The sequence below is a fragment of the Uloborus diversus genome, chromosome 7 (assembly GCF_026930045.1).
Source record: "Uloborus diversus isolate 005 chromosome 7, Udiv.v.3.1, whole genome shotgun sequence".
Taxonomy (NCBI): Eukaryota; Metazoa; Arthropoda; class Arachnida; order Araneae; family Uloboridae; genus Uloborus; species Uloborus diversus.
In genome coordinates this window covers 10,226,415-10,254,240 of record NC_072737.1, presented here as the reverse complement: position 1 = coordinate 10,254,240, position 27,826 = coordinate 10,226,415, and the positions used below count along the sequence as shown (strand labels likewise).

The 27,826-nt window shown below is 37.8% G+C and overlaps 1 protein-coding gene across 1 annotated transcript in view; it reads left to right on the top strand.

Moving 5' to 3' along the window:
• Positions 1-27,826, top strand: part of LOC129226235 (clotting factor C-like) — a 53,977-nt gene that overhangs the window by 5,024 nt on the left and 21,127 nt on the right. The window contains exons 3-5 of the mRNA XM_054860833.1: positions 7,063-7,158; positions 15,621-15,809; positions 21,521-21,712. Coding sequence (XP_054716808.1) covers positions 7,063-7,158; positions 15,621-15,809; positions 21,521-21,712 — 477 coding nt within the window. The remainder of the gene's footprint in view (positions 1-7,062; positions 7,159-15,620; positions 15,810-21,520; positions 21,713-27,826) is intronic.

The window sequence follows — 27,826 nt, the reverse complement described above, 5'->3', positions numbered from 1 at the left end:
TTACTTTATTTATTTATTTTATTATATTTATTTATTTATTTTTATTTTATTTATTTATTTATTTATTTTTTTGCAGAACGTTCTTTGAGAGGATTTGGTTGGAGCTAATAGTTTAGAAAGTTTAAAATGAAATCGTTTGTCAGTATTTCAAGTAAATAAAAGCTGTGATTCCTTTTATCTGCTGACGTCACTTCTGACAGAATTTTTAAAATTGTTGTCTCCTTATTCCATTATTTTTTTTATTATTTGGGAGCATGCCTTTTTTTTACATTCGTTCTACTAATATGCTGCTGTAGTGGAGGTAAAATTATTTGGCTTTTTTCTTCTTCTTCTTCTTCTTCTTCTTCTTCGACAGTTTTCTATTTTTTCTTTGAAAAGTTCCTAACTCAAACTGAAGAATGCGAAAAGTAGGATTTTAGATTGTCACAGATAATTGTTTTCTTTCTTTTGCTTATCTATCTTTCTTAAATATAATACTTAGTTTCTATTTGTTTCAAACTTTCAGATCAACTAAGGTGTCCAGCCATTCAGCCACCTACACCGGGAAAAGTGTCTTGTACCGTTTCCCCAACAGAAATGTAAGTCAGTCACTTTTTATTTTTAAAACTGAAATGCAGTTTTCACATCGAAATAAGTCACATGGATGATTCTCAAAATATTGGAGAATTTTGGTCTTTAAGCATCTTATATAATTAAAAACTGAGCGTATGTACCTATGTATCTATGTATGTATCTATGTATGTCCAAGCTTCTTCTCCCGAACGACAGTGAACTGACCATCGAACCAGGTATCGATGGATTTGTAATCTTCCCGTCTTCATATTTGGCTACTTAACATAATCCTCCGATAATAATTAGCGGAGATATCAGTTAAAAACTATTCGCAACTCCAACGAACTATAGGGGGCACTGCAGCCACTTTCTAATGGCGGACGAAAAAGGTAAAACAAACGCACGTGGTAACGAAGAAAATGCTAATAAGCCTAGTAAATTTTGTTCGTATGGATGATTTTTTCGCTTTATTCTTTTTAAATTAATTTTCAAAGACTTATTGATATTCTGGCCCACGTAGAAAGAAATGAGAATTCAAGAAGCATTACTAAGCGTCAAAAATTAATGCAAATTACGTAGTTCATAGTTCTAAGCAGCCATTTCCACGATGTTGAATTTGATATTTATCTTGATAAAACTAAATAATAATTGTGGCCTGACAAGAATAACAATTAATGCTAGATAATTTAATTATATGACATTACGAATTATTATCAAAAGAAGATGATACTTCTTTGCCTTGCTTGGCTAGCGCTAATTGTTTTGAATTTGTAGCTGAGTTTTTTTCTCAAATCGCCGAATCGGTTAATTTTAAATTTTTCTGTTTCGTATTTTTCTAATTTCTGCGTTATGATTTAATTATGTCATGTTATGCAAATCATCAACAAAATTCTCACGGATATATGGTGGTAGTTTTCTTTTCAATTGATCTAACATTATTTCTTTAAACTTATCGAATTCTGTAATCTTTCTACCATTTTATTCCACTCATGATAAAAAAATAAATATGGTTTAACTGACATGCGAAATCTCTCGCCAAATGTTCTTTCCTCGCACAATACTAAAACTATAACCCTAAAAACTATAATCCCACTTTTTTGGCGAGGAAAGTTATCAGCGTTAAACATTTTTCATTTTGTTCAACGATAATATATTCAAGAAAATATTTTGCATACTGCCCATTTCAACTAAATGCTGCAGTAAATTAGGTTGGTTTAATTAATTATTTTTAAACTAGGCGGAGATGAAAGCCCTAATTCTTCTGCTAATGTTCTCAAATCCTTCTTTCGAACTTAAGATTTAAAAGAAAACTTACCTGGTATACTGTTATCCTCTTCAAAAAAAAAAAAAAAAAAACGCATCGAACAGAGCAAATGCGAAGTTTGTTAACCCAGAGTTTTCTTGTTTTATGCTTCCGCCATTTACGACAATCATCACACTTTTTAGAGGGAAATAATTAAAACTAACATTATTTTGAGAAGATCGAGAATACCATTAAGAGACGAAGCAATCTCTGTAGCTGAAAGTAATCTAAGACACATCGATTGCGTTCATAAGTACTCAGAACAGACTGCCTGTGTTTACGTCAACAGACACATATGGAACGCAATGTCGCAATGTTTTAGTTTTTTCGGCAGTTTTGTAAATCACCGCAAGGTAGCGTATTCGAGCGCTGGAGTTGCGAATTAATTATGACACTTAGATTTCGACATAAAATCCCTATTTTCGAAGGCTTTCCTCCATTCAAATTATTATTCAGTGCTTCATCTCAACTTTCCGCAACAATGCTTTTATTAAAATGTATAGCGTGAAGAAAATCATTGAGATAAAGAACTGTTGCCATTTTTTTTCTCGAATATGAACAGGTAAAATTCTTGTTTTTGTTTTGTGGCTTTTCCTGTAATCAGGGGTTTCAAAATGTTTACTTTTTTTTTTGGGGGGGGGGGGGGTTCCGCAAACTGCCGCAAAATTTCACTGACTTTTTTTTTTGGGTTCAAGCCTGAGTGTTGAACTCGCGTCACTTGACATAACTTTTATTTTCGAGGTGGATCGTGCAAAGCCGGGTGACGTAGCTAGTTTAAAATAATTTTTGCAGAATTTTTACAATATTTTAAACTTTAGATATGTTTGATTTGTTATTTTTCTGTATTCGAACACCAAACAATTACTCACTTTTCAACTACAAACACCTTAAAGCAGCTGAACGAAATTTGAAATGCCATTAACATGGATGTCCGCAGCAGCTTGTATAGTTTTTACAGTTTTGAAGTATTAGAATCATGTTCAAGACCACTAAAGTTTTATTCTGTGTTTAAATGAACTTAAAGTGGTTACTTTCCCCAAAAAATACTTTTGACAAATAAAATTCTAATGCTTCGTAAAAGAACTGAAGTTTGTCTTCCATATTTCAGTTTCATAGCAAATACATGGTTTGCAGTTTATTGTATTAACTAGAGGTACCCGCACGGCTTTACACGTAATAGAAAAATTAAAAGATCTTTTGGTTCGCCTGTATATTTACAAATAATGTATGGTGAATTTTCTCGCCAATTGGCTTGTACCCATGTTACGGGTCCACGTTATGATAATTTCGTATCTCGCCAATTGACTTGCGACCATGTTACGGTTCCACGTTATGATAATTTCGTAATTTACTCGTCCATCTTATGATAATTTTGTTCTTGAAATTGGAATAAAAAAAGAACCACATCGAATATTCGAAAAATCGCTTCGAGGTGCACACCCCCATGCTACAAACTAACTTTGTGCTAAATTTCATGATAATCGGCCGAACGGTCTAGGCACTATGCGCGTCTCAGAGATCCTGACAGACAGACAGAGAGACTTTCAGCTTTATTATTAGTAAAGATAAAGATATATATTTCATTTTTACACAGTTTTAAAAAAAGCTTCTCCTAGAAAACAGGTAAGCCATTTAAGAATAGTGTGCAATTAGAAAAATTTTAGGTATTTTGGGAACTAAAGTTAAACGTTAAACGCATCAATTCTATATCATTAGAATGGATAGTAATTTTCATAACAAATATGTAAATAAAATTCGTATTTTACTGATCGGCATATAACTTTGGTTCCTTAAAATACCACAAAAAATAATTTTGTGTAGCAATTATTGTACGGTTTATAGTCTCATTTAAGTTCAAATTTGTCATTAGCGTAGTAAATATAATTTTCATAGTAAATTTGTAATTAATTATTTTTATTTTACTGATTTGTGTATAACTTTTAAATTGAAAATTTTTGTGTCAAACATTTTGTAAGGTTCATAAACTCATTTCAGTTTTAATTTGTCATTAGCATTTATTTTCCTGCCCAGGCCAATGACAAATTACTCAAGAAAACTTTTTTTTAAGTAAAAATTTAAATATTTAGCTCTGCTGACAACTTATGACACTTTATTAGCAAATCTTTTTGAGCAATCACGATTGCTTATTGTTCTCACTTGACTGTGTTTGGCGTGCTATCATTTTATTTTCCCAGCGCCAAAATCCGCACCATCACCGTCGATTTGCTCCTCACGTTGCTGCTCCTATATCGAAAGCCGTCTCCAGGTTGCATCCATGTCCTACACACACGCGCATACATGCACAACTACACACGCACGCGCACACATATACACACAAACACATACAAAACTACACACACATACATCTACACACACATACATCTACACACATACACCTACGCACACATACACCTACACACATACACAAACACATATATATTCAGCCACCTACACATACACACACACAAACACATACACACAACTACCCACACATTCATGCCTGCACACAGACACAAACACATATGCCTACACACACATACACATCCCCCCCACACACACATTCATACACACAACTACCCACACACTTATGCCAGCACACAGACACAAACACACATGCCTACACACACATACACATACCCCCTACACACAAACACACATACCCCCCACACACAAACACACACGCCTACACACACACACTCGTGATTGCGAAAAACATAATTTGAATTCAAGATGTCAAAATTCAAATCAATTTTTCTTTTTCTTTTTTTTTCAATTTCACGTACGATAATAATTCAAGATTTTATTTTTTAAGAAAAGTCTCCTTAACTCAAAACCCTTTTTAAGTAAGGTTTTTGCGAATTCCCCTTATAATTGTGCCATATTTTTTGTGTAATTACCTAAAAATAACCTTCAGCTTCTGAATTCGTCGCATTTGGCTACAGATTTTCGTGTATGTGGGTGGGTTCTTGTTCTTGGCACAGTTTCGAAAATTGTAAGCAATTCAGCTGCCAATTAAAGAAGGTTTTACTCGAAGATTATTTAAAACATTCCAGCTGAGCTATCAGATTCAGTCCCTTTTTTTTTTCTTTTCAAAGCAAAGAAAATTATAGTGACATTTGGGGTTACTTTCAGGCTGTCAACTTAAAAATGTGTCCGACTACAACCATGGGACCGTTTGGCGAGTTGAACGACAAACCTCTCATTTCTTGAACACAATCTCCACATTCATCCTGATCCCCCCCCCCTTTCTCTCTCTCTTTTTTTTTGAGCAATCACGACTGCTTATTGCTTTCATTTGACTGTGTTTGGCGTGCTATCATTTTATTTTCCCACCGCCACCCTCCGCGCCATCACCGTCACCGGGTCCTCACGATGCTGCTCCTATAGCGAAAGCCGTCTCCAGGTTGCATCCATGTTCTACACACACGCGCATACATACACAACTACACACACACGAACACACACAAACACATACACACATACACAAACACACACGCATACATACAGACACCTACACATACACACACACAAAAACATACATACACACATACACACAAGTACCCACACATTCATGCCTGCACACAGACACATTCACATATGCCTACACACACACATAACCCCCACACACACATTCATACACACAACTACCCACACACTTATGCCAGCACAGACACAAACACACATGCCTACACACACATACACATACCCCCTACACACAAACACACACTCGTGATTGCGAAAAACATAATTTGAATTCAAGATGTCAAAATTCAAATTTTTTTTTTTTTTTCAAGATTTTTAGCAAGTACACTCTCTACATTATTCCTGCTCTAAAGTGCTTGATAACAGAAAAAAAAAAAAAATGCGACGCTCCAAATGTCGTGAAAAAACCATTTATCCAGAATTTTCACTTTTGATGCATAATTCATTCATTTCAGACGCTGCGTAGGAACTTGCGATGTTGGTCACGTGTTCATCGATGGTTCTAATGAGCTTCCTTACTTCTGTGATTATTCTGAGGGCGTATGGTTTCCTAAAGATACTTTTCCGCCCTGTAAACGTAAGTTTCAAAAGATCTATCACATTAAAAACGTTTTAATAAGTTTTTATGTTTTGAGAAAACTATCAGTATTTATATACATTTATAAACTCTCTATCAAACAGGAAAGTTCTCTCATTTCTTTAACTTGAAATGAGGCTGCGTAAGAGGGTTTAGTCTGACCGAGCGCGGGTCCCCTAAGTTGGCCGACAGGCTTTCGTCTGCCCCCATTATTAAGAGGCGCAGATGCCAATGGCACAGAGAACTTTGATGATGTTCCCCACCAGATGGCTGCACCTGGGCTCTCACGATGCGAAACTGCACTAAGAAATTAACTTAGCCGAGATTGCCCGAGACAAATAGGCACTTAGGCTATCTGTAACATTCCGCATTGCAATGCCTTGCATTGAAATGAATAAAAACTGGAAAACGATATTTATCTGCAGTCGATTTTTAAATCATGCATCTTTCATTCTGTTTTTACTACGAATGCAATAAATGTGGAACAAACAGGATAGGTGGTCAGTTGCTTTATTTAATAAACTAGTGATACCCGCACGGCTTTGCCCGTAATAGAAAATTAAAAGGTCTTTTGGTTCGCCTGTATATTTACAAATAATGTATGGTGAATTTTATCACCAATTGGCTTATGCCCATGTTATGGTTCCACATTATGGTAACTTCGTAATTTACTCGTCCATCTTATGATAATTTTGTTCTTAAAATTGGAACAGAAAATGAACAAAATCGAATTTTTAAAAAATCGCTTCGAGGTGCACACCCCCATGCTACAAACTAACTTTGTGCCAAATTTCATGAAATTCGGCCAAACGGTCTAGGCGCTATGCGCGTCACAGAGATCCAGACATCCAGACATCCTACAGACATCCTCCGGACAGAGAGACCTTCAACTTTATTATTAGTAATAATAATAAAGATTATTTCGCATAAATATGAACATACCCACATTTACCAGCAATTAACCGCAAAAATGTACTGTCCGCCATCGCACTAAAGTGAAGGATCTGAAACATTGAAAAATTCTCTTTTTGTTTACCCCTACTGGCCCCTTTAAAATTGGTAGCAAACCCCAAATTTTAGTTTTAAAATGCAGCTATTTATCCCAACCAGTTTTTCAATCGTTTTCTTTATTTTTTTCCTTTCTAAGCGGTCTGCCGAGAAGCTTGTGAGCATGGTGGATACTGCACTGCTGAAGATTTCTGTACCTGTCCGAACGAGTACCGAGGAAGTACTTGCCAATATCGTACGTACGATTTCAAGCTCATAATTAGTTGAAATTGTTAGATAAAAACTATTTTTTCAACCCTCAAATTGGGTGCCTTTGCAAAAAAAAAGTATTGAGCCATCGGGCGTAAAACGGGGAATTCAGACGCAAATTACCGTCGTTCGTTCAAATTGTTCGTAACAATGGGGTCGTTCCCGAAATTTTAAAAGTATTCTTTTTTTTCTGAAAGAGAAGTTTCTGTCTTAAAAACATAGGATCTGACCATTTTTTAAATAATTTGTTTAAGTTTAATATCTTTAAAAAATTACTTAAATCGGTGCTCTTTCATTGTTTACGCTTCTGCTGATGACATCACAAATGATGAAATGCCATTCAGTGTTGCCATTCACTGAGCAAAGTATTTAATTCGCATCTTTACTGACATGTATTGGAAACAATATGGTTGATAGCAAACGTAGAGCGCAATATTTAATTCGCTTCTTGATTATAATAACGTGGAAACGCGGAAGAAAGATGCGCCGAAGTGCATCATTTGTGACGTCATCAAGACCGCGCCATGTTTGAAAAATCTGACATTTTAAAAAATTAATTAAAAAATAATTGTTGGAAAAATGAAAGTATTTTCTGGGTCTATTTTATATTTATTGCTCATTCTGTCAATTTCAGTGACTAAAAGTAGCACTTTTGACTGAAGGAAACAACCCCATTGAAGAAATCCACAAAAAATAAGAACCTACATTTTTACTAGCAGTTTGTTTATCCTACTTAATATTGTACTTTGCACTTAAATTAAAATATTAATTTAAGGAAAAGTATAAAGCTTCATTTTAATTATGTGACAATATTTTAAATACATAAAATGAATAAACATAAAATTATACTTTATTTAGAATTTACAATATCAGCTGTATTAATAGTATGTTTTTTTTTTTTTTTTTTTTTTTTTTGGATCAATCACGATTGCTTATTGTTCTCACTTGACTGTTTTGATGTTCCTATGATTTTATTTTCCCCCCGCCTTCCTCTGCAGCACCACCGTCGACCGGTCTCACGATGCTGCTCCTCTAGCGAAAACAGTCTCCAGGTTGCGTCCATATCCTAGACACATGCGCACACACACAAAACTACACACACACACACACACACATAAACAAATACCTACACACGAACACACACACATAAACACATACCTACACACGAACACACACACATACACACACGAACACACACATACACACACCTACACATGAATGCACGCACACACCTACACACACACACATACACACACCTACACACACACACACACATTCATGCCTGCACACAGACACAAACACACACACACACTCGTGATTGCGAAAAACATAACTTGAATTCCAGGTGTCAAAATTCAAATAAATTTTTATTTTTATTTTATTTTATTTTATTTATTTATTTATATCTATTTTTTTATTTTTTTATTTATTAATTTTTTTTTTGTAACGGATAAACTGCAGCCACAAAGCATCGACTTCATCGAGTGCAGAAAAAAAAAAAAAAAAAAAAACTTTACTTCTTTTCATACTAGTTGCTAACACGAAATTGAGCAAACCAGTGAAACATTTCTGCATTTTGCCTTTATGCATAGAAAACGTGTCTTACTCTGTTAAAAAACTGTGCATCATAAAATGAGTATATGCATGATCAATACCATAGAATGAACTAGACTTCGCAAATGGGCTAAGTTCATGGAATTGCTTACAAATATTATTTCTTTTTACTTCCTTTTCCTTAGTAAAGGAAGTATTGTAGTCGCGAAACTTTTCACTCTAATTTCGGACAGAATTTCCATTTTGTTCACCCCCCCCCCCCCGAAGGATTGTTGAGTGTTTCTTTCTGCCTGATCGCACGTGCGTATATATTGTAACGGATTCGGTGCGACTTCCGCTTTCTTGAAATGAAGACACAGTTCTTGATAAAAACACAGGAAATTTATTTACACTATGTACAGGAAAGATCGTCAACAACTGCTAAATTATTCATCAGCAATAAAGCAATTATCACACAACACCGTAAACTCAACGTTTACACACGTATTTACTTCCAAATACGAAAACAACACAGCGAAATGCCTCGCTATAAACAGAGCAAAAATGCACTCAGTTCGAAAATCTCAATCGAAACTAACTGTTTATCCATCGCTAACGGCTTTTATAAACATCCAAGAATTTTCTACAACATTCTTTCTGCTTCGAGAAATGCGTAGACCGTTATCAAATTTTATCAATGAAAATAAAAAGAATAGGGGGTTGTATACTTTAGCCATATGTTAAGGGGTTGTATATTCATTACGGGAAACTATTTACAGGTTACGTTCCTACAATAATTACTATTTACAGGATTTGTAACATTGCCCCCTTCCTAAGGACTGCACGTCCCGGGCAGTACAATCCCCAGAAATGGTGCCAAACTTCTATCACATGTTCACAATTACACACATTAATTAATAACTAACAGATACAGAAAACACAATAATAACAAGAAATATTACTAAACATTAAAAGCAAAAAAATTATCTACAACTTTTATGTTATCAACCATGGTTGCTTACGTAATACTCATGAACTATGGCCATAGTATGGGGCTAACCGATCATAATGTACAACCCTAGGTTTTGCATTAGGTGATTTTTGGATCCTCACTACGACGTCATTCAGTCGGTTAAGGACTTTGTAGGGTCCATCCCAATGCGACTGCAATTTGGGTGACAGACCTTTCCGTCGGATGGGATTCCATAACCAAACCTTGTCGCCTTCGTTGAATTCATGTCCAGTAGACCTTGTGTCGTATCTGGTCTTCATCTTCTCCGCCGCGATGTTGATTCGCTCTCGTGCGAAGTTATGAACGTCTTCCAACCGGGCCTGGAGATCCTGGATGTACTCCTCAGGCGATGAAGGCGCATCCGGAGGACGACCGAAGACGAGATCACAAGGTAGCCGAAGCTCTCGTCCGAAGAGCATCTGAGATGGGGCAAATCCGGTAGTCTCGTGGACAGCACTGCGGTAGGCCAGCAGGAACAAAGGTAGCTTCTTGTCCCAATCCTGTTGATTTCTGGATACCATAAGTGAGAGATTATTCAGGATTGTGCGGTTAAATCTCTCCACCATGCCGTCCGATTGTGGGTGTAGTGGTGTTGTCCTAGTTTTCTCAATTCCGAAAATTTGACATAGGCCCTTAAACACAGCAGAGATGAAATTCCTCCCTTGATCGGAATGAATCTGCAAAGGTGTTCCATATCTCAAGATCCAATGTTGGACTAGAGTCTCTGCTACGGTAGTAGCCTCTTGATCTGGAATGGGATATGCTTCCGGCCATTTGGTGAAGTAGTCGATGGAAACAAGAATGTATTTGTTCCCATCAGCAGTTCTTGGTAGAGGACCCAGGATGTCGATCCCAATTCGTTCGAAAGGAGCTCCAACGTTGTACAGATGTAGCTTCCCTCTGCTTCTCTTCTTCGGTCCTTTACGAGCAGCACAGGCGTCACAAGAATGGCACCACTTCTCCACGTCATCCTTCGCCTTACTCCAGAAGAAGCGCTCCCGAACTTTATTGAGAGTTTTCAAGACACCAAAATGTCCTCCAGTCGCACTACTATGTATTTCTTTCAGAACATCTGAAATCCTGGATCGAGGAAGTAGTAACTGCCACCTAGATGTCTTGCCGTCGTCAGATTCCCATTTCCGGTGTAGCACGCCGTTCCGTAAATGGAGTGAGTTCCATAAAGCCCAGTATCTTTTTGTTGCAGGACTGAAGATGGAAACGTCCTGCCAGCTAGGGCGTCGACTGTCACTTTCAATGAACTCTAAAATTGGTTTTATGTCGGGGTCTTCAAGTTGATCTTTTCGAACTTGGTCATCACTCCATGGATCAGGTTCTGATGATGTTGGAGTCACTGTCACCTGATAGGCAGTAGGGCTAGTCGTTCCATACTGTTTCTCGATTCGGGAACAATAGCGGCAGTTCTCAGGACAGGGTCTCCTTGATAAAGCGTCAGCATTACCGTGAGATAACCCTTTTCGATGCTTGATCTCCATGTCATATTCCTGGAGCCGCTGTATCCATCTGGCTATCTGACCTTCCGGATTTTTGAAGTTCAAAAGCCAAGTTAATGAGGCATGATCTGTCCGAAGCAGAAATTTTCGGCCGTAGAGGTAATGATGGAAGTGTTCTACAGCTTTCACTATGGCCAGTAACTCCTTTCTGGTGACGCAGTAATTTCGCTCCGACTTTGATAAGCATTTGCTCCAGTAAGCGATGACATGTTCATTTCCGTCAATTTCTTGGGATAAAACAGCTCCAATTCCCTCGTTGCTCGCATCAGTGTCCAGGATGAAGGATTTTTCAGGCTGAGGATAGGCGAGGATGTTAAAGCCTCCTTCAGTCGTAGAAATGCATCTTCGCATTCTTTGGACCATTCAAACTTTTGCTTGCTCTCCGTCAGCTTATGCAAAGGTCGTGCAATGTTGGAAAAACCCTTCACAAACTTCCTGTAGTACGTGCAGAGCCCCAGGAAACTTCGCAGCTGATGGATGTTTTCGGGACGACTCCAACTCTTGACCGCAGATACCTTCTCTGGATCGGTTTGCACACCCTCAGAAGAGATGATGTGACCAAGATAGTTCACTTCCCGGCGGAACAAATTACATTTGGACGGACTTAACTTCAGATTGGCTTCCTTAAGCTTTTGCAGCACCTTCCTAAGATTTGCCAGATGTTCTTCGAAGCTGCGTCCCACGATAATGATATCGTCTAAGTAGACCAGACAGGATTCGTAAGAGAGTCCTCTTAACACTGTCTCCATAAGACGCTCGAACGTAGCTGGTGCATTGCAGAGGCCGAAGGGCATCACTTTGAACTGCCATAAACCTTGTCCAGTTGTAAACGCTGTCTTCTCTCGGTCATCAGGGTGTATCTCAACCTGCCAGTAGCCGCTCTTCAAGTCCAGGGTCGAAAACCACTTGTGTCCGGAAAGAGTGTCCAAGGTGTCGTCTATCCGTAGAAGAGGGTAACTGTCTTTCTTGGTGATTTCATTCAGTCGTCGGTAATCGACACAAAATCTGGTGGAGCCATCTTTCTTTCGGACCAAGACGATGGGAGAGGCCCAAGGACTGGATGACGGTTCGATTACATCATTCTCCTTCATCTCTTTCAGAAGGGTTTCAACCTCTTCCTTCTTAGCGAACGGTAGTCGTCTTGGATGCTGTTTAATAGGGGGGTGTTCTCCAGTGTAAATCCTATGCTGCGTTAAATTCGTACGGCCAACATCCTCCGATGTAGATGAAAACAGATGCTTGAAGTCATCCACCAATTGTTCCGCAGCAGTTCTTTGGTCTTTCGTTAATGGTGCACTCCCAATTAACTTCGATGTCAAGGACTCAGAAGACACAGTCTCGGGGGAATTGATTCTTCTAATGATGCAGTTTACTGGAGTACAAGTTGCTAACACTTCACCTTTCCGGATATTCCTTGGCCTTTCACTCACGTTGGCGACTCTCACAGGAATTACATCCTTAGAAAGGTCCACAAGCGTAGATGCTACCAGCACTCCTTTTGGGTTATTGCTTAAGTTGGGGGATTCAATGAGTCCAAATCGAAAACTATTGCTTTCTTCAATGGAGCCGGGTATTAATGATTCTGACCTTGAGGGAATTGATAAATCTGTTTGGGCAATTATTTGATGAGCGGATTTTACATCACTTTCTGCGGGAAAGACTGCTATGTCTTCTCTCGTCGAGTGCAGCTCGTTAGTCTTGAAGTCGAGGTTGAAGTCATACTTCTTTAAAAAGTCCAATCCGAGAATGAAGGGGTCTGTGATAGCAGCAACGAATGCCGTATGATGGTAAGTGGCATTTCCAAACACAATTTCTAAGTTTACTTTACCTTCAATCTCGATCTTGTCACCTGTCACAGTTTGGAGGGTAACACAGGGCGGCGTCCATAGAATGTTGAGTCCAAATTGACGAGCCACATCTGCTCTAATGATTGTAACATTGGCTCCAGTGTCAATAATCAGTTCGCAGGGAAACCCGTTTACATATGCGTAAACAAACAGTCCATTACTGCCGCCACTCGTCGATGAAATCTGGAAAACTTTAAGATGGGGCTCATTCCAATTTGGCGACCTCTGCCCCGCGAGATTGCCATGGCTTAGTTTTCCTGGACCTGGGAGGGAGAGGTGTTCTTCCCTCTGGTTTCTTGGCGAGCTTCACAGTTTCTACGTAAGTGACCCTCGCCGCCACATTTCCAGCACTTAAGTGATTGTCCATTTTGGTACTTGGGAGCCGAAGTCCTTTTGAGGATTCCTGCAATTTCTTTTATTTGCTTTTCCAGTTCAGCAAAGCGTGACGAAACCGGATCAGGCTCATCAGTTTTCACGCCGCGGATTGAATGGCGATCCTTGCGGGTTGCTTGCTGGGCGGCCTCCAACTTCATCGCATACACAACAGCAGAACTCAGGTCTTTGACATCCGCCATCCGTAGAGCTTTCTGGATTTCCGGATCTCGAACCCCGTCGATGTAGTAGTTGAGTGCCAGGTTGTCTCGAACATCCGCAGGACAGTCGCAAAAAGCAAGATGAGACAGTCTCTCGACGTCCGCCGCTAGCTCTTGCAAGGTTTCCCCGGTTCTCTGGAAACGGGACTTCAACTGGAGTCGGCTGAAATCTTTCTGGCACTTCTCACCGAAGCGAAGCTCCAACGCAGATGTGAGGGCGGCGAAATCCAGGCGCTGGCTGTCCGGAAGGGTCTGGAGAATGTCCGCTGCGTCACCTCTCAGGGATGCAGCAAGATGGCAGGCCTTGGTAGCAGAGTCCCATCCGTTCACTTCCGCCACTATCATGAATTGAGTTTTGTAAACTTGCCACGAAGTTTTCCCATCAAATGTGGCAAGTTTAATGGACGGTCGAGCAACCGATGTGGGAGTGCCAAACTGTACAGAGCTGCTTTCCGCGGTCGCCAATCTCCTTTCCACGTCCTTAAAGATCTCTTCTTTAAGTAGATGAAATCTTCTATCTTCTTCTTCAAATTTATTTTCTACAGCATTGAATCGGCTTTCAACGGTGTCAAATTTTTCTTCAATTGCATCAACTCGATGCTCTATGTCATTAAATTTATTTTCCATCACAGTCTTTACCGAAATAAGGTCGTTTTTAATTTCTTCTTGGTTAGACGTTAAGTCCTTTTTCAGCACCGTTAAATCGCTTTTTAACTGGTCTTGATTTGCCAACATACTTGCAGTCAGATCACTTTTTACAGAGGTGATTGCGTCAAGAAGTTGTTTTAATTGGTCATCCATTGCGCGAGTAATCACCATAAAAACAAAGTCTATAAATTCAAACAGTCTTTATGAAAAAATGTCCAAAGTCAAACTTACTCCAAGAAAGTCCAGAAGAAGCCCCACGTTGGGCGCCAAATTGTAACGGATTCGGTGCGACTTCCGCTTTCTTGAAATGAAGACACAGTTCTTGATAAAAACACAGGAAATTTATTTACACTATGTACAGGAAAGATCGTCAACAACTGCTAAATTATTCATCAGCAATAAAGCAATTATCACACAACACCGTAAACTCAACGTTTACACACGTATTTACTTCCAAATACGAAAACAACACAGCGAAATGCCTCGCTATAAACAGAGCAAAAATGCACTCAGTTCGAAAATCTCAATCGAAACTAACTGTTTATCCATCGCTAACGGCTTTTATAAACATCCAAGAATTTTCCACAACATTCTTTCTGCTTCGAGAAATGCGTAGACCGTTATCAAATTTTATCAATGAAAATAAAAAGAATAGGGGGTTGTATACTTTAGCCATATGTTAAGGGGTTGTATATTCATTACGGGAAACTATTTACAGGTTACGTTCCTACAATAATTACTATTTACAGGATTTGTAACAATATCTAAGATCGTACAGACAGTCAAAGTATCCATTTTGACCAACCCAGAGTTAATTATCCTGAATTTTCTCGTGAAGTCTGTATGGACGTATGTGCGTATGTACGTGTGTATGCACGTATGTGCGTATGTATGTGTGTATGCGCGTATGCGCGTATGTATGTGTGTATGCACGTATGCGCGTATGTATGTGTGTATGCACGTATGCGCGTATGTATGTGTGTATGCACGTATGTGCGTATGTATGTGTGTATGCACGTATGTATGTGTGTATGCATGTATGTGCGTATGTATGTGTGTGTGCACGTATATGCGTATGTATGTGACTCATAAACGGTATTCCGTGGAAGGTTGAAATGTTTTATGTAGACTCTGGAGTGATATCTCGTTGGGCACCTCCTCTTTTTATTGCATTCTAATATTCCAAAAGGAGGTCTTTTACATGTTTTTTGTCTCTTCGGGGGAGTTGGGGGGTTTATCAGTGTTGTTTTAAATTCTAACTTCAATGATGTCATCATTTGGCTGCTTTTTTTCCTGTTTTTCAGCCATTACTCTGTGCAGTATTTCTAAAAACCTCCAAGCCAGCAGTTGGCATTGCAATCACACCCGATCGGAGACATTGTGCGACGTCAGCTGCTACCCCCCGGACACCCCAGAAGCCGAAGTCCTGGCCGAGAGATACGTGTGCAAAGTGGAGGGAGAATGGACCCCTCTCTTACCCCCCTGCGTGCAAGGTACATTTACTCATATGAGTTGCAGACACTTAATTAAATTCAAAAAACAATATATATATGCCTAATGATTTTAATTATTATCATTTAAGAAAATTTGGTCAATAAGTCTTATTAATTTTCTAATCATGATGTATAGTTTCAATCTTTCATCTTGGGATGTCTTTATGGTTATGGATGTTCCCGTGGGATTTCCCTAAGACCTTTGAAAACTTTTCCCTATTCGGAAAATTTGGAGACAGTATTGAAGTAGTGTGCGTGTTTTTTTTATTAATCATGCTTAGAGATGAAAACAGTCGGAAAAAAACCGGAAAATTTCCGAAAAAAACCGAAAAAAAACTTTTTTTCCGAAGGAGTAAATTTTCACTTCGGAAAAATTGAAAAAAAAAATGAATGTTTTCAAGTTTGCAGGGTTTTAATTGAAATTTTCAGCAAAAAGTGATTAGAAAATTTTCCCACTTAAATTCTGATGCAATTTCCTCCCCCCCCCCCCCCCCCGTTTTGTGTTAAAATACTGTCTAACCTTAATGCAAGTTTTTGTATGATAATATAATTTGCATATAGATTTAAAAAAAGTTTAATAATACTTTTTGCTTAAACCAATAACCTTAGTGAAGAATTTATTTTCATTCTTCATGAAACAAACAAGCATAACATCAACCACAAAACTATGTTTCTGGAGACTGTGCGAATCAAATGTACAGGGTGCGGCAAAAATACTCGGGCAAGCAATTTTCCATGAACCTTTATTAAAAATGAATAAATCAACAAAACAAAAAATAATAATATGAGTAGACCTTTAGCAATCAATAAATTTAATTGGTTTCAAACTAGCAGTCTTTTGCAGTAATACAGAGATGCAACTCCTTATTGAATTTTTCATTCAAGGGCCACAAGTCCTTTAATCAATCCTATTCTCTATAAGGCAATTGGTTTATAGAGTACGTGTAGTTTAGGGTAGACCTTCGATATCTAAATAGGCCATGCAGTGTAATAAATGGGATTGAGGTCTAGCGAGTAGAGCGTCCACTTAAAAGATAATATCATGTCAAAAATAGGGCGCCTTGCACCACTCTTGTCTTGTTGTTCATATGAATCAGTGTGGAGTTCTAGGAAAATGTAAAATTTACATGGCTGAAGTGCTCTTGGGCCCACAGAAGTACAATAACTTCTAAAATGTCCCTCTAGTTCACTTTTTGATTCATTTTACGGCCCTCATTCACAAAAAACTAGAGATTTTTTTTCGCTTGTGCTGATTCTATCACAGACCAAGCCTGACTTCGGATTTTGGCGATATTTAACATTTTTTAAGATGCTTGGCTACAGACCAATTCTTATTGTTCTGGGGGATAAGAGCTGGTTGAATAGAAGCTCTTTCAGCGTGGCCTTGCGGCCCGTCTCAAACGTTTTTGGCATCTTTGGAGTCATACAAATGCCTGAACTTTTTGGAACTCGTAAAACTTCTGTTTGAGCTGTTTTTGCCCTTAGTCGCACTTATAGGTCACAAATTCCCCATCTCACGAACGAGTTCTCTCGTGTACAGGGCCCGATCAAGACAAACTGGTGCCCAGGTCCTGAGAAGATGGTGCCCCCCCCCCCATGAGAAAATCAGCACAATTTTAAAGTCAATGTTTTATACTATAAATTTAATATACTAGAAACCTACACATTACGACAGAAACCTAGGATTTGAATATCAAACACTTGATAGTCACCATACTAATCATAGTTAAAATTGCTTTACCTTAAGGTGAAAATGAGTTAAAAAACAATTTAACACTGCAAAAATAGCAAAAAAAATCTAACTAATTCTGACAGCAAACTTTAAAAAGGCTCCTTTCTGGCGTAAACAGAACGACCAAATCATTGAAATCTAATTTTGATGTCACAGAATTTTCAATGGTCAATAAGGAAAACGCTTAAATTATCCTGAGAAATGCAGCTTCTCAAATGATTTTTGATTCTTTTAAAAGCTGAAAAGGAACGTTCACTGGAACAGAAAAAAAGGAAGGAAGTTAATTTAGGCTATTTTAGTGCCCCTAAATTTGTGGTGCCCAGGTCCGCGGACCCACTGGACCATGCGTTAATCAGGCCCTGCTCGTGTAAACCTAAGGATTTCATTGAACTCACTTTTGGATGACCTAACGATTAACTCAAATGTTCATCGTTCATTTTGTAAACTTTCCGGACATCGACGATCATTTCCAGGCCACTCGAAACAACATACTGTTTCAAATACTGTTTGCCGGGGTACAACAAGCAAACGAACTATTGTTCTACTTTTTTAAACAACTTAAAATAGCGAGTATTTTATTTAAATTGTAAGAAAACCGAAAAACAATACATAAACTAGGAAATATATCGTAAACTATTTTCTAATAAAGTGAGAAACAAAAATAAATTAGGCACTTATTAAAATGAAATTACTTTTCTTCCATTTGATGAAACAATTTCCGTCCGATATTTTTTTGCCGCACCCTCTATACTGCTGTGCTAAGCAAAAAAGTGGAATTTGAAGTTGGGCTCAAGCTGAGATAGTGTTTTAAAATTTGGCTCTCCCATATATTTGATTCAGATTTCTTTTTTTTTTTTTTTCTTTTTTTGAGTTCTTGATCAAATGACCCTAAAACATTTTATTTATAATGTAAAATACGAGACAGAGAACAACTTGGTTCTAATAACTCAGTTATGTTCAAAAGTGCTGGTATGACTACCTTTACTACTGTGCTTAGCACGACTAAACTGAAACTCCAGTTTAAGTTTTGGTTCAGGTAAAGAAAAACCAATTTAGTTTTGATTTGGACTTAGACTGGGTTGGAAAAAATCAAAACTCAATAGCTTTTATTTTCAGACAGTAACATTGTATTATTTTTCTTTCAAAAAAAAAAAAAAATCATGTTTGAAAGTCGAAAATTTCAATTAATATTTCAAGTTTCAAAGGCAATCTAAAATATAAAATGTAATTTTATGATTAGACACACATTACCCAATATTAGTGGTTGAATGACGTCTGGACTTATTTCTGGTGTTTGACCATGAAAGCTCTCAGATATAAAACAAAAAGGTTTTTTTTCTAATTAATCTTACCTTTATGTGTATTTCTGTCAAGCAGAAAAAGAAGATGTGTGGATAGGATATATTTTTTAATGCTTAACCCTTTATATGTTCCAAGAAACACAGAGCTATTAAGAAACCCTAATTTTATTCATAAAAAAATCAAAATTTCCATTTTTTCCAAATTTTCCCGAAAAAAAACCGGTAAAAAACCGGTTTTTTTTCCACCACTTCAAAATTTCTGGAAATTTTACATCTCTAATCATGCCTAAAGTCTTTTCTCATTAGATGTAAGAATGTGTGAATGGTTGTATTTCATCGTTCGTTAAAATTCGGAATATTGTTCGGTAGATTGAGAATTTCCTCCCTTTTGTAGTTTAAACAGTGCCTCTTATAAATTGCAAACCGATGTATCTCCAATATTTGGCAATTAAAAAGCGAACTAGAGCTGCGAAAGCGAGCAGCCATGAGTGACACCTCCTTTTAACCTTGCGTCAGTGAGTTTCACTTAAACAGTTTATTAAAAAATTCGAAAAGCTAGACAAGGCTCTGCAGTTTCTTTCCCATGGCTGCTGAAAAAGGTAAAACCAACTCTGAGCCACATATGACTTGTCCAATGGGATATCTGCCTTGTCTCAATAGCAGCGTAGTATTTCTTATCCACGCGAAATTGAAATGTTTTACCTCTTTTACTAATTTCTTAAACCACCGCAAGGTGGCGCATTCAAGGTCTGCAGATTGTAATATTGCGCTATCACAGACGGTTTTTCATGCCAAACCAATGTGTTTAAAATTATGATTAACTAGTGGTACCCGCACGGCTTTGCCCGTAATAGAAAAATTAAAAGATCTTTTGGTTCACCTGTATATTTACAAATAATGCATGGTGAATTTTTTCGCCATTTGGCTTGTACCCATGTTACGGTTCCACGTTATGATAATTTCGTAATTTACTCGTCCATCTTACGATGATTTTGTTCTTAAAATTGGAAGAGAAAAAGAACCACATCGAATTTTCGAAAAATCGCTCCGAGGTGCACACCCCCATGCTACAAGCTCACTTTGTGCCAAATTTCATGAAAATCGGCCGAACGGTCTAAGCGCTATGCGCGTCACAGAGTTCCAGACATCCTACAGACATCCTCCGGACATCCAGACAGAGAGACTTTCAGCTTTATTATTAGTCAAGATGAAAAAAAGATTACTTGCCGTTTTAAAATAACATATTATTTTCCCCATGCATAATATGAAATCATTTTTGTGTAATAATGTAAGTTCTACGAATGGGAGAATGTCAGATGGTTACTACAAAAATTTTCAGATTTTGGATTGGCCACTAATGGATCAAATTTGAGGTTCGGGAAAAATGGATAAAAAATTGAACAAACTGATATTCTGGCGTTTTTAGAAAATGGGACGAGTAAGGAAGAGTCGGTCTATAATACGTTCATTGAGCTTCAAGAAGGGTAAATAATATTGTAGACCCACAGTTTAAAACTATACTTCACTGTGGCCACTACTGTTTGACCGCGGATTGTATGTAATTTGGCAATCTGCCAAGTAAAGACTATTCCATCTGAATGAATCTGGCAGGGGAGACGGGAAAATAATGATGGGATTTTGATGCACGCGTTTTATAATGTCACTAGTGCCTTACTCATTTATTGCATTCTCAAAAATAAAATAAGGGAAAACAAAAATAGTTGCCATGGAAACAACAAAAAGGAAATAAAATATTTTCATTTCGTTCAGGAACGTAAAAGCGAAATGGTAAGCTCAAAACTTTGCTGTGAATAAATAAATCAATTAGTTTTTGCCATGAGAATATAGATCGAATATACACTGCTCAAAACAATTAGGGGAGCACGGAGCAATCACACAAAAGTGAAGAAACCGTTGTGAGGTAGCCCTGAAAAGGCATAAAGGGGAGTATACATGTGTATTAAGATGTAATACAGTAATAAAGAAGCAGAATACATTTGACTTGTAACTTAACGCCTCTAGAAAAGTGAAACGATCATGAAATTATGCAACTCCAACATCGTCCGCTACAGTTCTTTGTATATGCCTCATTTATAGCCCCCCGATAAAACGTCAAGCCATGGAATCCGATAAATTACAGTGTCGTGGCATTTTCAATCGAAAAAAAAAATGAACGGTTGAATTTTACCGCTCAGACAGTGAAAAAATAGGCTTCTGTCAAATTGTAATTTCTGCACTTGTATACTTTTTCTCCTTTCCGACGACAGAAACGTTGATTTGCTTCCAAAGTTTACGTTTTATTCTTATGTTTTCCGAAAACATTGAGGCTTTATTGGAAATTAGTTTTCGGAATAGTATTTTTCTTAATTTTGTTAAAACCATGTGCTCCCCTAGTTTTTTTGAGCAGTGTACTTTAGATTTAAAAAATGTTGCTGAGAGCAAATTTTCATTTTTACAAAACTAAGGTTAAATAATAGAGAGGCAAAAGTGCACATCTGTAACAAACCAACTAACACCCCTATAAACTAATAGATACGTCCATTTCCTGCCTATAAACCGGATATTAGCCTTTCCATGTAATCGATGGTCAGACAGTACTAGTGCGTTTTAAATCTTGATGCGGCCACTAAAGCACTGGCCACTACTGGTGTGCTTACCTTTTCTTTTTTCTTTTCCAGTTCTGCAATGTACAAAACCTCAGTCAATCCAAAATGGCGGATGGCGGCTCTTGATAGGGAAGACCATGAGCGTCGGATCACGTGTCGGTTACTTTTGCGCAGATGGATTCCAATTACTTGGTTCAGATTTTGCTACTTGCCTACCCAATGCTACATGGTCACATCAACCTCCTCGCTGCGAAAGAAGACAAGGTGTGTAAACATCAACAAATATATGTAAATTGTATGTAAAATGTATTGATATTGTTTCCTGGTTAAACCCTCACTAGGGGTGGTACCGTGGTGATTGGTGGGATTTAAATAAATAAACAATTGAATAAATATGTGTAAAAATCTTTGAATATACATTGGGATTTAATATAGTTTTTAGTGAAACCTTTTCAACAATACAACTAAACCTGTTTTTGTGCATTTTTTTTTTTTTTTTGAGCAATCACGATTGCTTATTGTTCTCACTTGACTGTTTTGAATTCCTATCATTTTATTCTCCCGCCAGCACTCTCTGCCAGCACCACCGTCGCGTCGACCGGCCTCACGATGCTGCTCCTCTTGCGAAAACCGTCTCCAGGTTGCGTCCATATCCTACGCACACACACACACACACACACACACACGCATACACACACTCATGCCTGCGTACAGACACAAACACACACTCCTACACACCCACACACACATACACCCACTCATGCCTGCACACAGACACAAACACATATGCCTACATACACACACCACGCGTACACACACAGCACTGCATACACACCACGCACACACATGCATACATATGCATACATACACACACACACACACACGCACCCACACACATGCGCCTACCCAAACACACACGCGCATTCATACACACACACGCTCGTGATTGCGAAAAACATAATTTGAATTCAAGAAGTCAAAATTCTTTTTTTTTTTTTTTTTGCGATTTTTTATCTATGAAAATTTTACACAAATTGGGACTCAATTGGCTAACTTATCTTTAAAACGAGTGCTTAGTAGTGTAATTTTAAGCGATTTTTTTTTATCGATTTTTTATGCGGTCCCTATCTACCGTAAAAAAAACGGTTTGGCAGTACTATCTATAACAATAAACCCGTATATAACGATTCTTTCCTTGCTCCCGGCTCAATTTTCATTTGTCCAATGTATTTGCAGCCTGCTTATAGCAGTAACCACACTTCAGATGCACCTTTCAATAAAGACAATTTATGCCTTTCTTTTCCAGAAAAAAAAAAGTTTTTTTAAACTATCACTAACTTTTGCACCTAAAAAATTACGCCTCCAACATGAGATAACAAAGGATGGAAGCACACTGCAAAGAAATGAGTTCAGGAAAACTGAGGGAAAAGCAAAGCTGTACTGGCATGCAATTGATAAAATATTTTAATGCATGTTGATGACGAAGGCAAATCCGTACCTCAGACTATAGCCGCTATATAGATAAGCCGACGCATCAGCTTTTTAGCCATTTTGGATCGGAGTTTTCATTGTTGCACTGCTTGGGTTACCCCAGCAAAGTTTCGGATTTCGCCAGATTTGCCGAAAATAATATTTTATTTTATAAACAATTCACGTGCTCCTAATAATCGCTCGCAGTGAACAATCACCAACGCGATAACTCGCCAGAAAAGACAACCACTCAAACACGCACTCCGATCCAAAAAGGATGATCTTAAGCTGATGCGTCGGCTGGTATATATAGAGGCCTTACCTCAGACTAAGGCCCCTATATGTACGAGCCGGCGCATCAGCTTAAATCAGCCTTTTTGGATCGGAGCGCGTGTTTGAGAGATTGTCTTTTCTGGGGAGTAATCGCGTTTGGTGATTGTTCACAGCGAGCGATTATTAGCGGCACGTGAATTGTTTATTAAATAAAGTATTATTTTCGGCAAATCTGGCGAAATCCGAAACTTCGCTGGGGTAACCCAAGCAGTGCAACAATGAAAAAAACGATCCAAAATGGCTAAACTTAAGCTGGTGCGTAGGCCTATCTATATAGCGGCTCTACCTCAGACCTAAGGCCCCTTTATATACGAGCCGGCGCATCAGCTAAAGATTAGCCATTTTGGATCGGAGTGCGTGTTTGAGTAGTTGTCCTTTCTGGCGAATTATCGCGTTTGGTGATTGTTCACTGTGAACAATTATTAGCGGCACGTGAATTTTGTTATTAAATAAAATATTATTTTCGGCACATTTGGCGAAATCCGAAACTTTGCAGTGGTAATCCTAGCAGTGTAACAATGAAAAATCCGATCTAAAATGGCTAAACTTAAGCTTTGCGTTCAATCTCGTCATTCTGTAGAAATGTGCGCGCTGTCTTGTTTTTTTTAAACTAGTTTTGGTTTTCGTGATATGCTTCGTATTCATAGACTAATAATAAGAGTAGACCGAGCTTTCCCAGACTTGCTGATGAAAAAATTGGTTCATGGATACATCATGTGACTGGTGGAAGGCTTGGCGAAAACTTTGGCAGCATAGTTGCTAGATGGCAACATTATCTATAGTTTGGCACTCGACATGTATTTTAAGACGTAATGTGTTTTCATTATAATTTTTTTCCAGGTTCAGAGATTGAACTGTTTTTCTTTAAGTTAAGTCATTATTTTGACATTAGTAATTAGTTTTTGATCACAGTTTTCAGTAACATTTATTTCATTTGGAACTGCTACGTCAGCGTTGGCGTGAACGTAATGGCGTAAACGTTTTGCGTTAACGCAAAAATGTACTAATCGGTATCTTAAATTGAAATTGTAGGTAAAAATCTTACCGTTTGCAGATTCTTTTCAGGCGCTTGCATCTTTAATTGCTTAGAGAGTTATTGAAATTGACTGAAGAAAATGCACAGTACTATCTAAACGAAAAACTCACTATATTAACAAAATATTTACAACTTAGAATAAAAAATTTACAAATAGGATTTCATAAAACCTCATTCTTCCGTGTTCCATCAATTCTATTTATTTTATTTCTCGCTGGCGTTGATCGTCTGCTTCGATCAACGCCCGCTGTTGCTAGGATATCCACCAGTCACATGGTTTGGTTTATGAGCAGCAAAAGGGTTGCCATAGCTCGGTCTAGTCTTATTATTAGTCTATGTTCGTATTTTATCAGTAGCTCAAACACACCCATACAAGCAAGCAGTCTCTTCACTGATACTGACAAGCAACAGCGGAAACTGGCACTACACGGCATGAATTATCAGAGTTCCTCTTTTTTGCTGCTTGACTGAATCAATTAGCCAATCATATTCGATAATGATCAACGAGTATTACGTGACATTATTTCGAAAGTAACTTCCATTGTTTGCCGAATCACTCTAATAAAGCTCCATGCATGGTGAAAATTTAATGTCCAGTATTTGCTTTATTAAAAGCAGCAATTTAATGAGAACAATCTGAAAAATCTCCATTCTTTTCCTGCATTAAGAAAACATATGGAGTGTCTGAAAATTTGATGAGAATGAGATGAAATCGATAAATAAAACTTACGCATACCTTTTGCATCTTATTAACCGTTTTGAATGGAAAATCCGTCTATCAGGCAAATATTAGGGCTCGACCGATGGCATTTTTTGGCCGATGCCGATTGCTGGCCGATTGTTCAAAGATGGCCGATGGCCGATGGCCGATTGTTTTCTCCAAATGGCCGATTGCCGATGGCCGATGGCAAAAAAAAAAAAAAAAATCTAACGGAAATAAATTACTAAGATTGCTAGGGATTTAAAAGATCATTTATTCATTTCACTTTACTTCCTTTCTACAAATAGGGAATTGTAATCACAAAAAAAATCAGATTTTGACCTAAATTTCTATTTTACGACCACCCAACTTAAACTTCACAAGTTTTTTCGGCACATCTGTACATGCATATGTACCTAAGAACACATAGATGACCGAAATATCCATTTTGAACAACTCCTCAGTTAATTATCGCAAGTTCTCTTGTGATGTCTTCATGCGCGTACACTTGCGTTACTCAAAAACGTTATGAAATAGTAAGTTGAAAACTCATACGTACGTAGTATGATCTAAAGGTTCGAGGACAATCTGTATAAATCCTTACCCTGAATAGTTACCGAATAATTACCGAAGCACATCTATCTGCAAAATAGTCACCTAGAACGACTGTGCACTTCTGCCAACGTTTGTATAGCTTTTAGAAGTACTCCTGTCAGCCATTTTTCGCAACCTCCTGAAAGGACTCTTGCGCTGCTGCTTCTAACTTCATCGTGGGGAAGCAGGCGACTTTCATGTTGAGGATGCACGGTTCGATTGGTCAAATTCTTTGATATGACAAACAAATAGCATAACGTTTCGTCGGACTTAGCTCGTGTGACTTTTACCTGTTCTCAGCAAAAAAAAAAAAAACATTTGCACGGACGCCGCTTTTTTTCGTCAGGAAAAGATAAAGCTGCATCACAGAAGATTGCGAAAAATGGCTTCCAGGAGTGTTACCAAAAGTTATATGACCAATGGCTGAAGTAAATAGTCACTCAAGGTAACCCTTTGAAGGTGGATGTGCTTCGATAATGTGAACTATTCTGGGTAAGGGTTTATACAGCTTTTCCCCGAACTTTTAAATCGTACTACGTACAATCTGTATAAGGTGTAGTTATGCTTCTCCTTTTTTGATTGCTGTATGATGAAAGTGAAAGAACAAATTCGAAAAAAAAAGAAAGGAAAACATGGAAGAAAAACAAAGACACTGTTAAATAACCAATTGATTAATTTTTTTTAAATTGAGCACATAACTAAGATTTTAGTTATAATATAATAATGTATGGATTTAGATACACTATGCATAGTTAAAAATTTTTAAATTACGTTGTTTAATTATTTAAAAAAAGAATAAATAAAAAAGAAAATTAATTTGAATTCTGAAATTTTGAATCCAAGTTATGTTTTTCGCAATCACGAACTGAGACAGGACCCTACTCATTGGAGTTATTGTTTCTAGAAACGGCTCCTGTCCCTCCCAAGCCTGCCTCTCCTCCCTGGCGGTTACGTGTGCATAGTTGTGTGTGTGCGTAGACCTGTGTGTATGCACATAGGCGTGTGTGAGCGTATGTGTGTGAAGTCGTGTATGTGTGTGTGTGTGAACGTGCGTGTGTGTAGGACATGGACGCCTCCGACCAGGAGATCGGATAGCTCAAAACCGGAGCAGCCGCGCCGCGCCGCCAGCAGAGGACGGTGGGCGGTGGTGCTGCAAAGGCTTCTGGTTCAAGTTGAAAAAGGCACGGACACCAAAAACGGTCAAATGAGAACAATAAGCAATCGTGACTGCTCAAAATATGAAACCGTCAACAAATTACGCAATTAAAGTGGAAAGATTGCAAGTAGACATTCTTTTAGTAATCAAATTAAACAAAAAGAGTAACAGATAAATTACACTATTAAATTGTAATAGGAATATTTTTATACTTATTTAAAATTTATGAATAGAAAAGTTTGCATTTTTTTATAAAAGCTAGTAACTTTTTTTGCTGAGAAAAGAAATTATGTTCCGAATTATGTCACCATTCAAAACGTCTTTAATTAATTTCTCACATTAATGCTCCAAATTCATCCTAAACAATGGATAAAGTTTGAAAAAAAAATCTAATTCAATGAATGGTGTTAGCTTAAAACGACTCGGAAGTACAACTAGAAATTATTTTCATAAATAGAGGGAGGGGGAAGGGGGCACGTAAGTGTTCTCCGAAATACAAAAAATAATCGTAAAAAATTGAGTTTAAAATAATCATAAACATTGAGCAGAAAAACCCTTTTAAAACTTGTACCCAAGTTTGTTTTGACGTGCGGTGGCGGATTTAAAATATAGCAAATGTTGCAATTGTGCAACAGGCCCCATTACCTTAGGGGCACCGTAGGAGTTACAAAAATGCTTATGGTAAATGTTTTACAACTTCCGTGCCAGAGAAATAGGACCCCAAAATGTATTTCGACGGTCTTCAAACATGTACCACCGCCGAACCGATACAGAAAAGACTGCATTACTGTGATTCATATTACAAATATCGAAAAATTAAAAATTACTGTCGGTTCAACGGGAATGTAACAAAATGACACAGAAGCCGGTTTCGACATCTCATATTTGTTTCCAATTTAATCTCCAATTCAACAATATATCACCAAATGATTGTCAGTCTGAGACGCTATATTAGTATTGCATTGAAATAAGTAATTAATAGCCACAACAAAAATTAGTAAATAGGCTTTTTAGAACACCCGATCGAAAACAAAACGGGAAGTGCACAACTGGAACGTACGCACCCCCCCCCCCCCCCCCACATGCGAA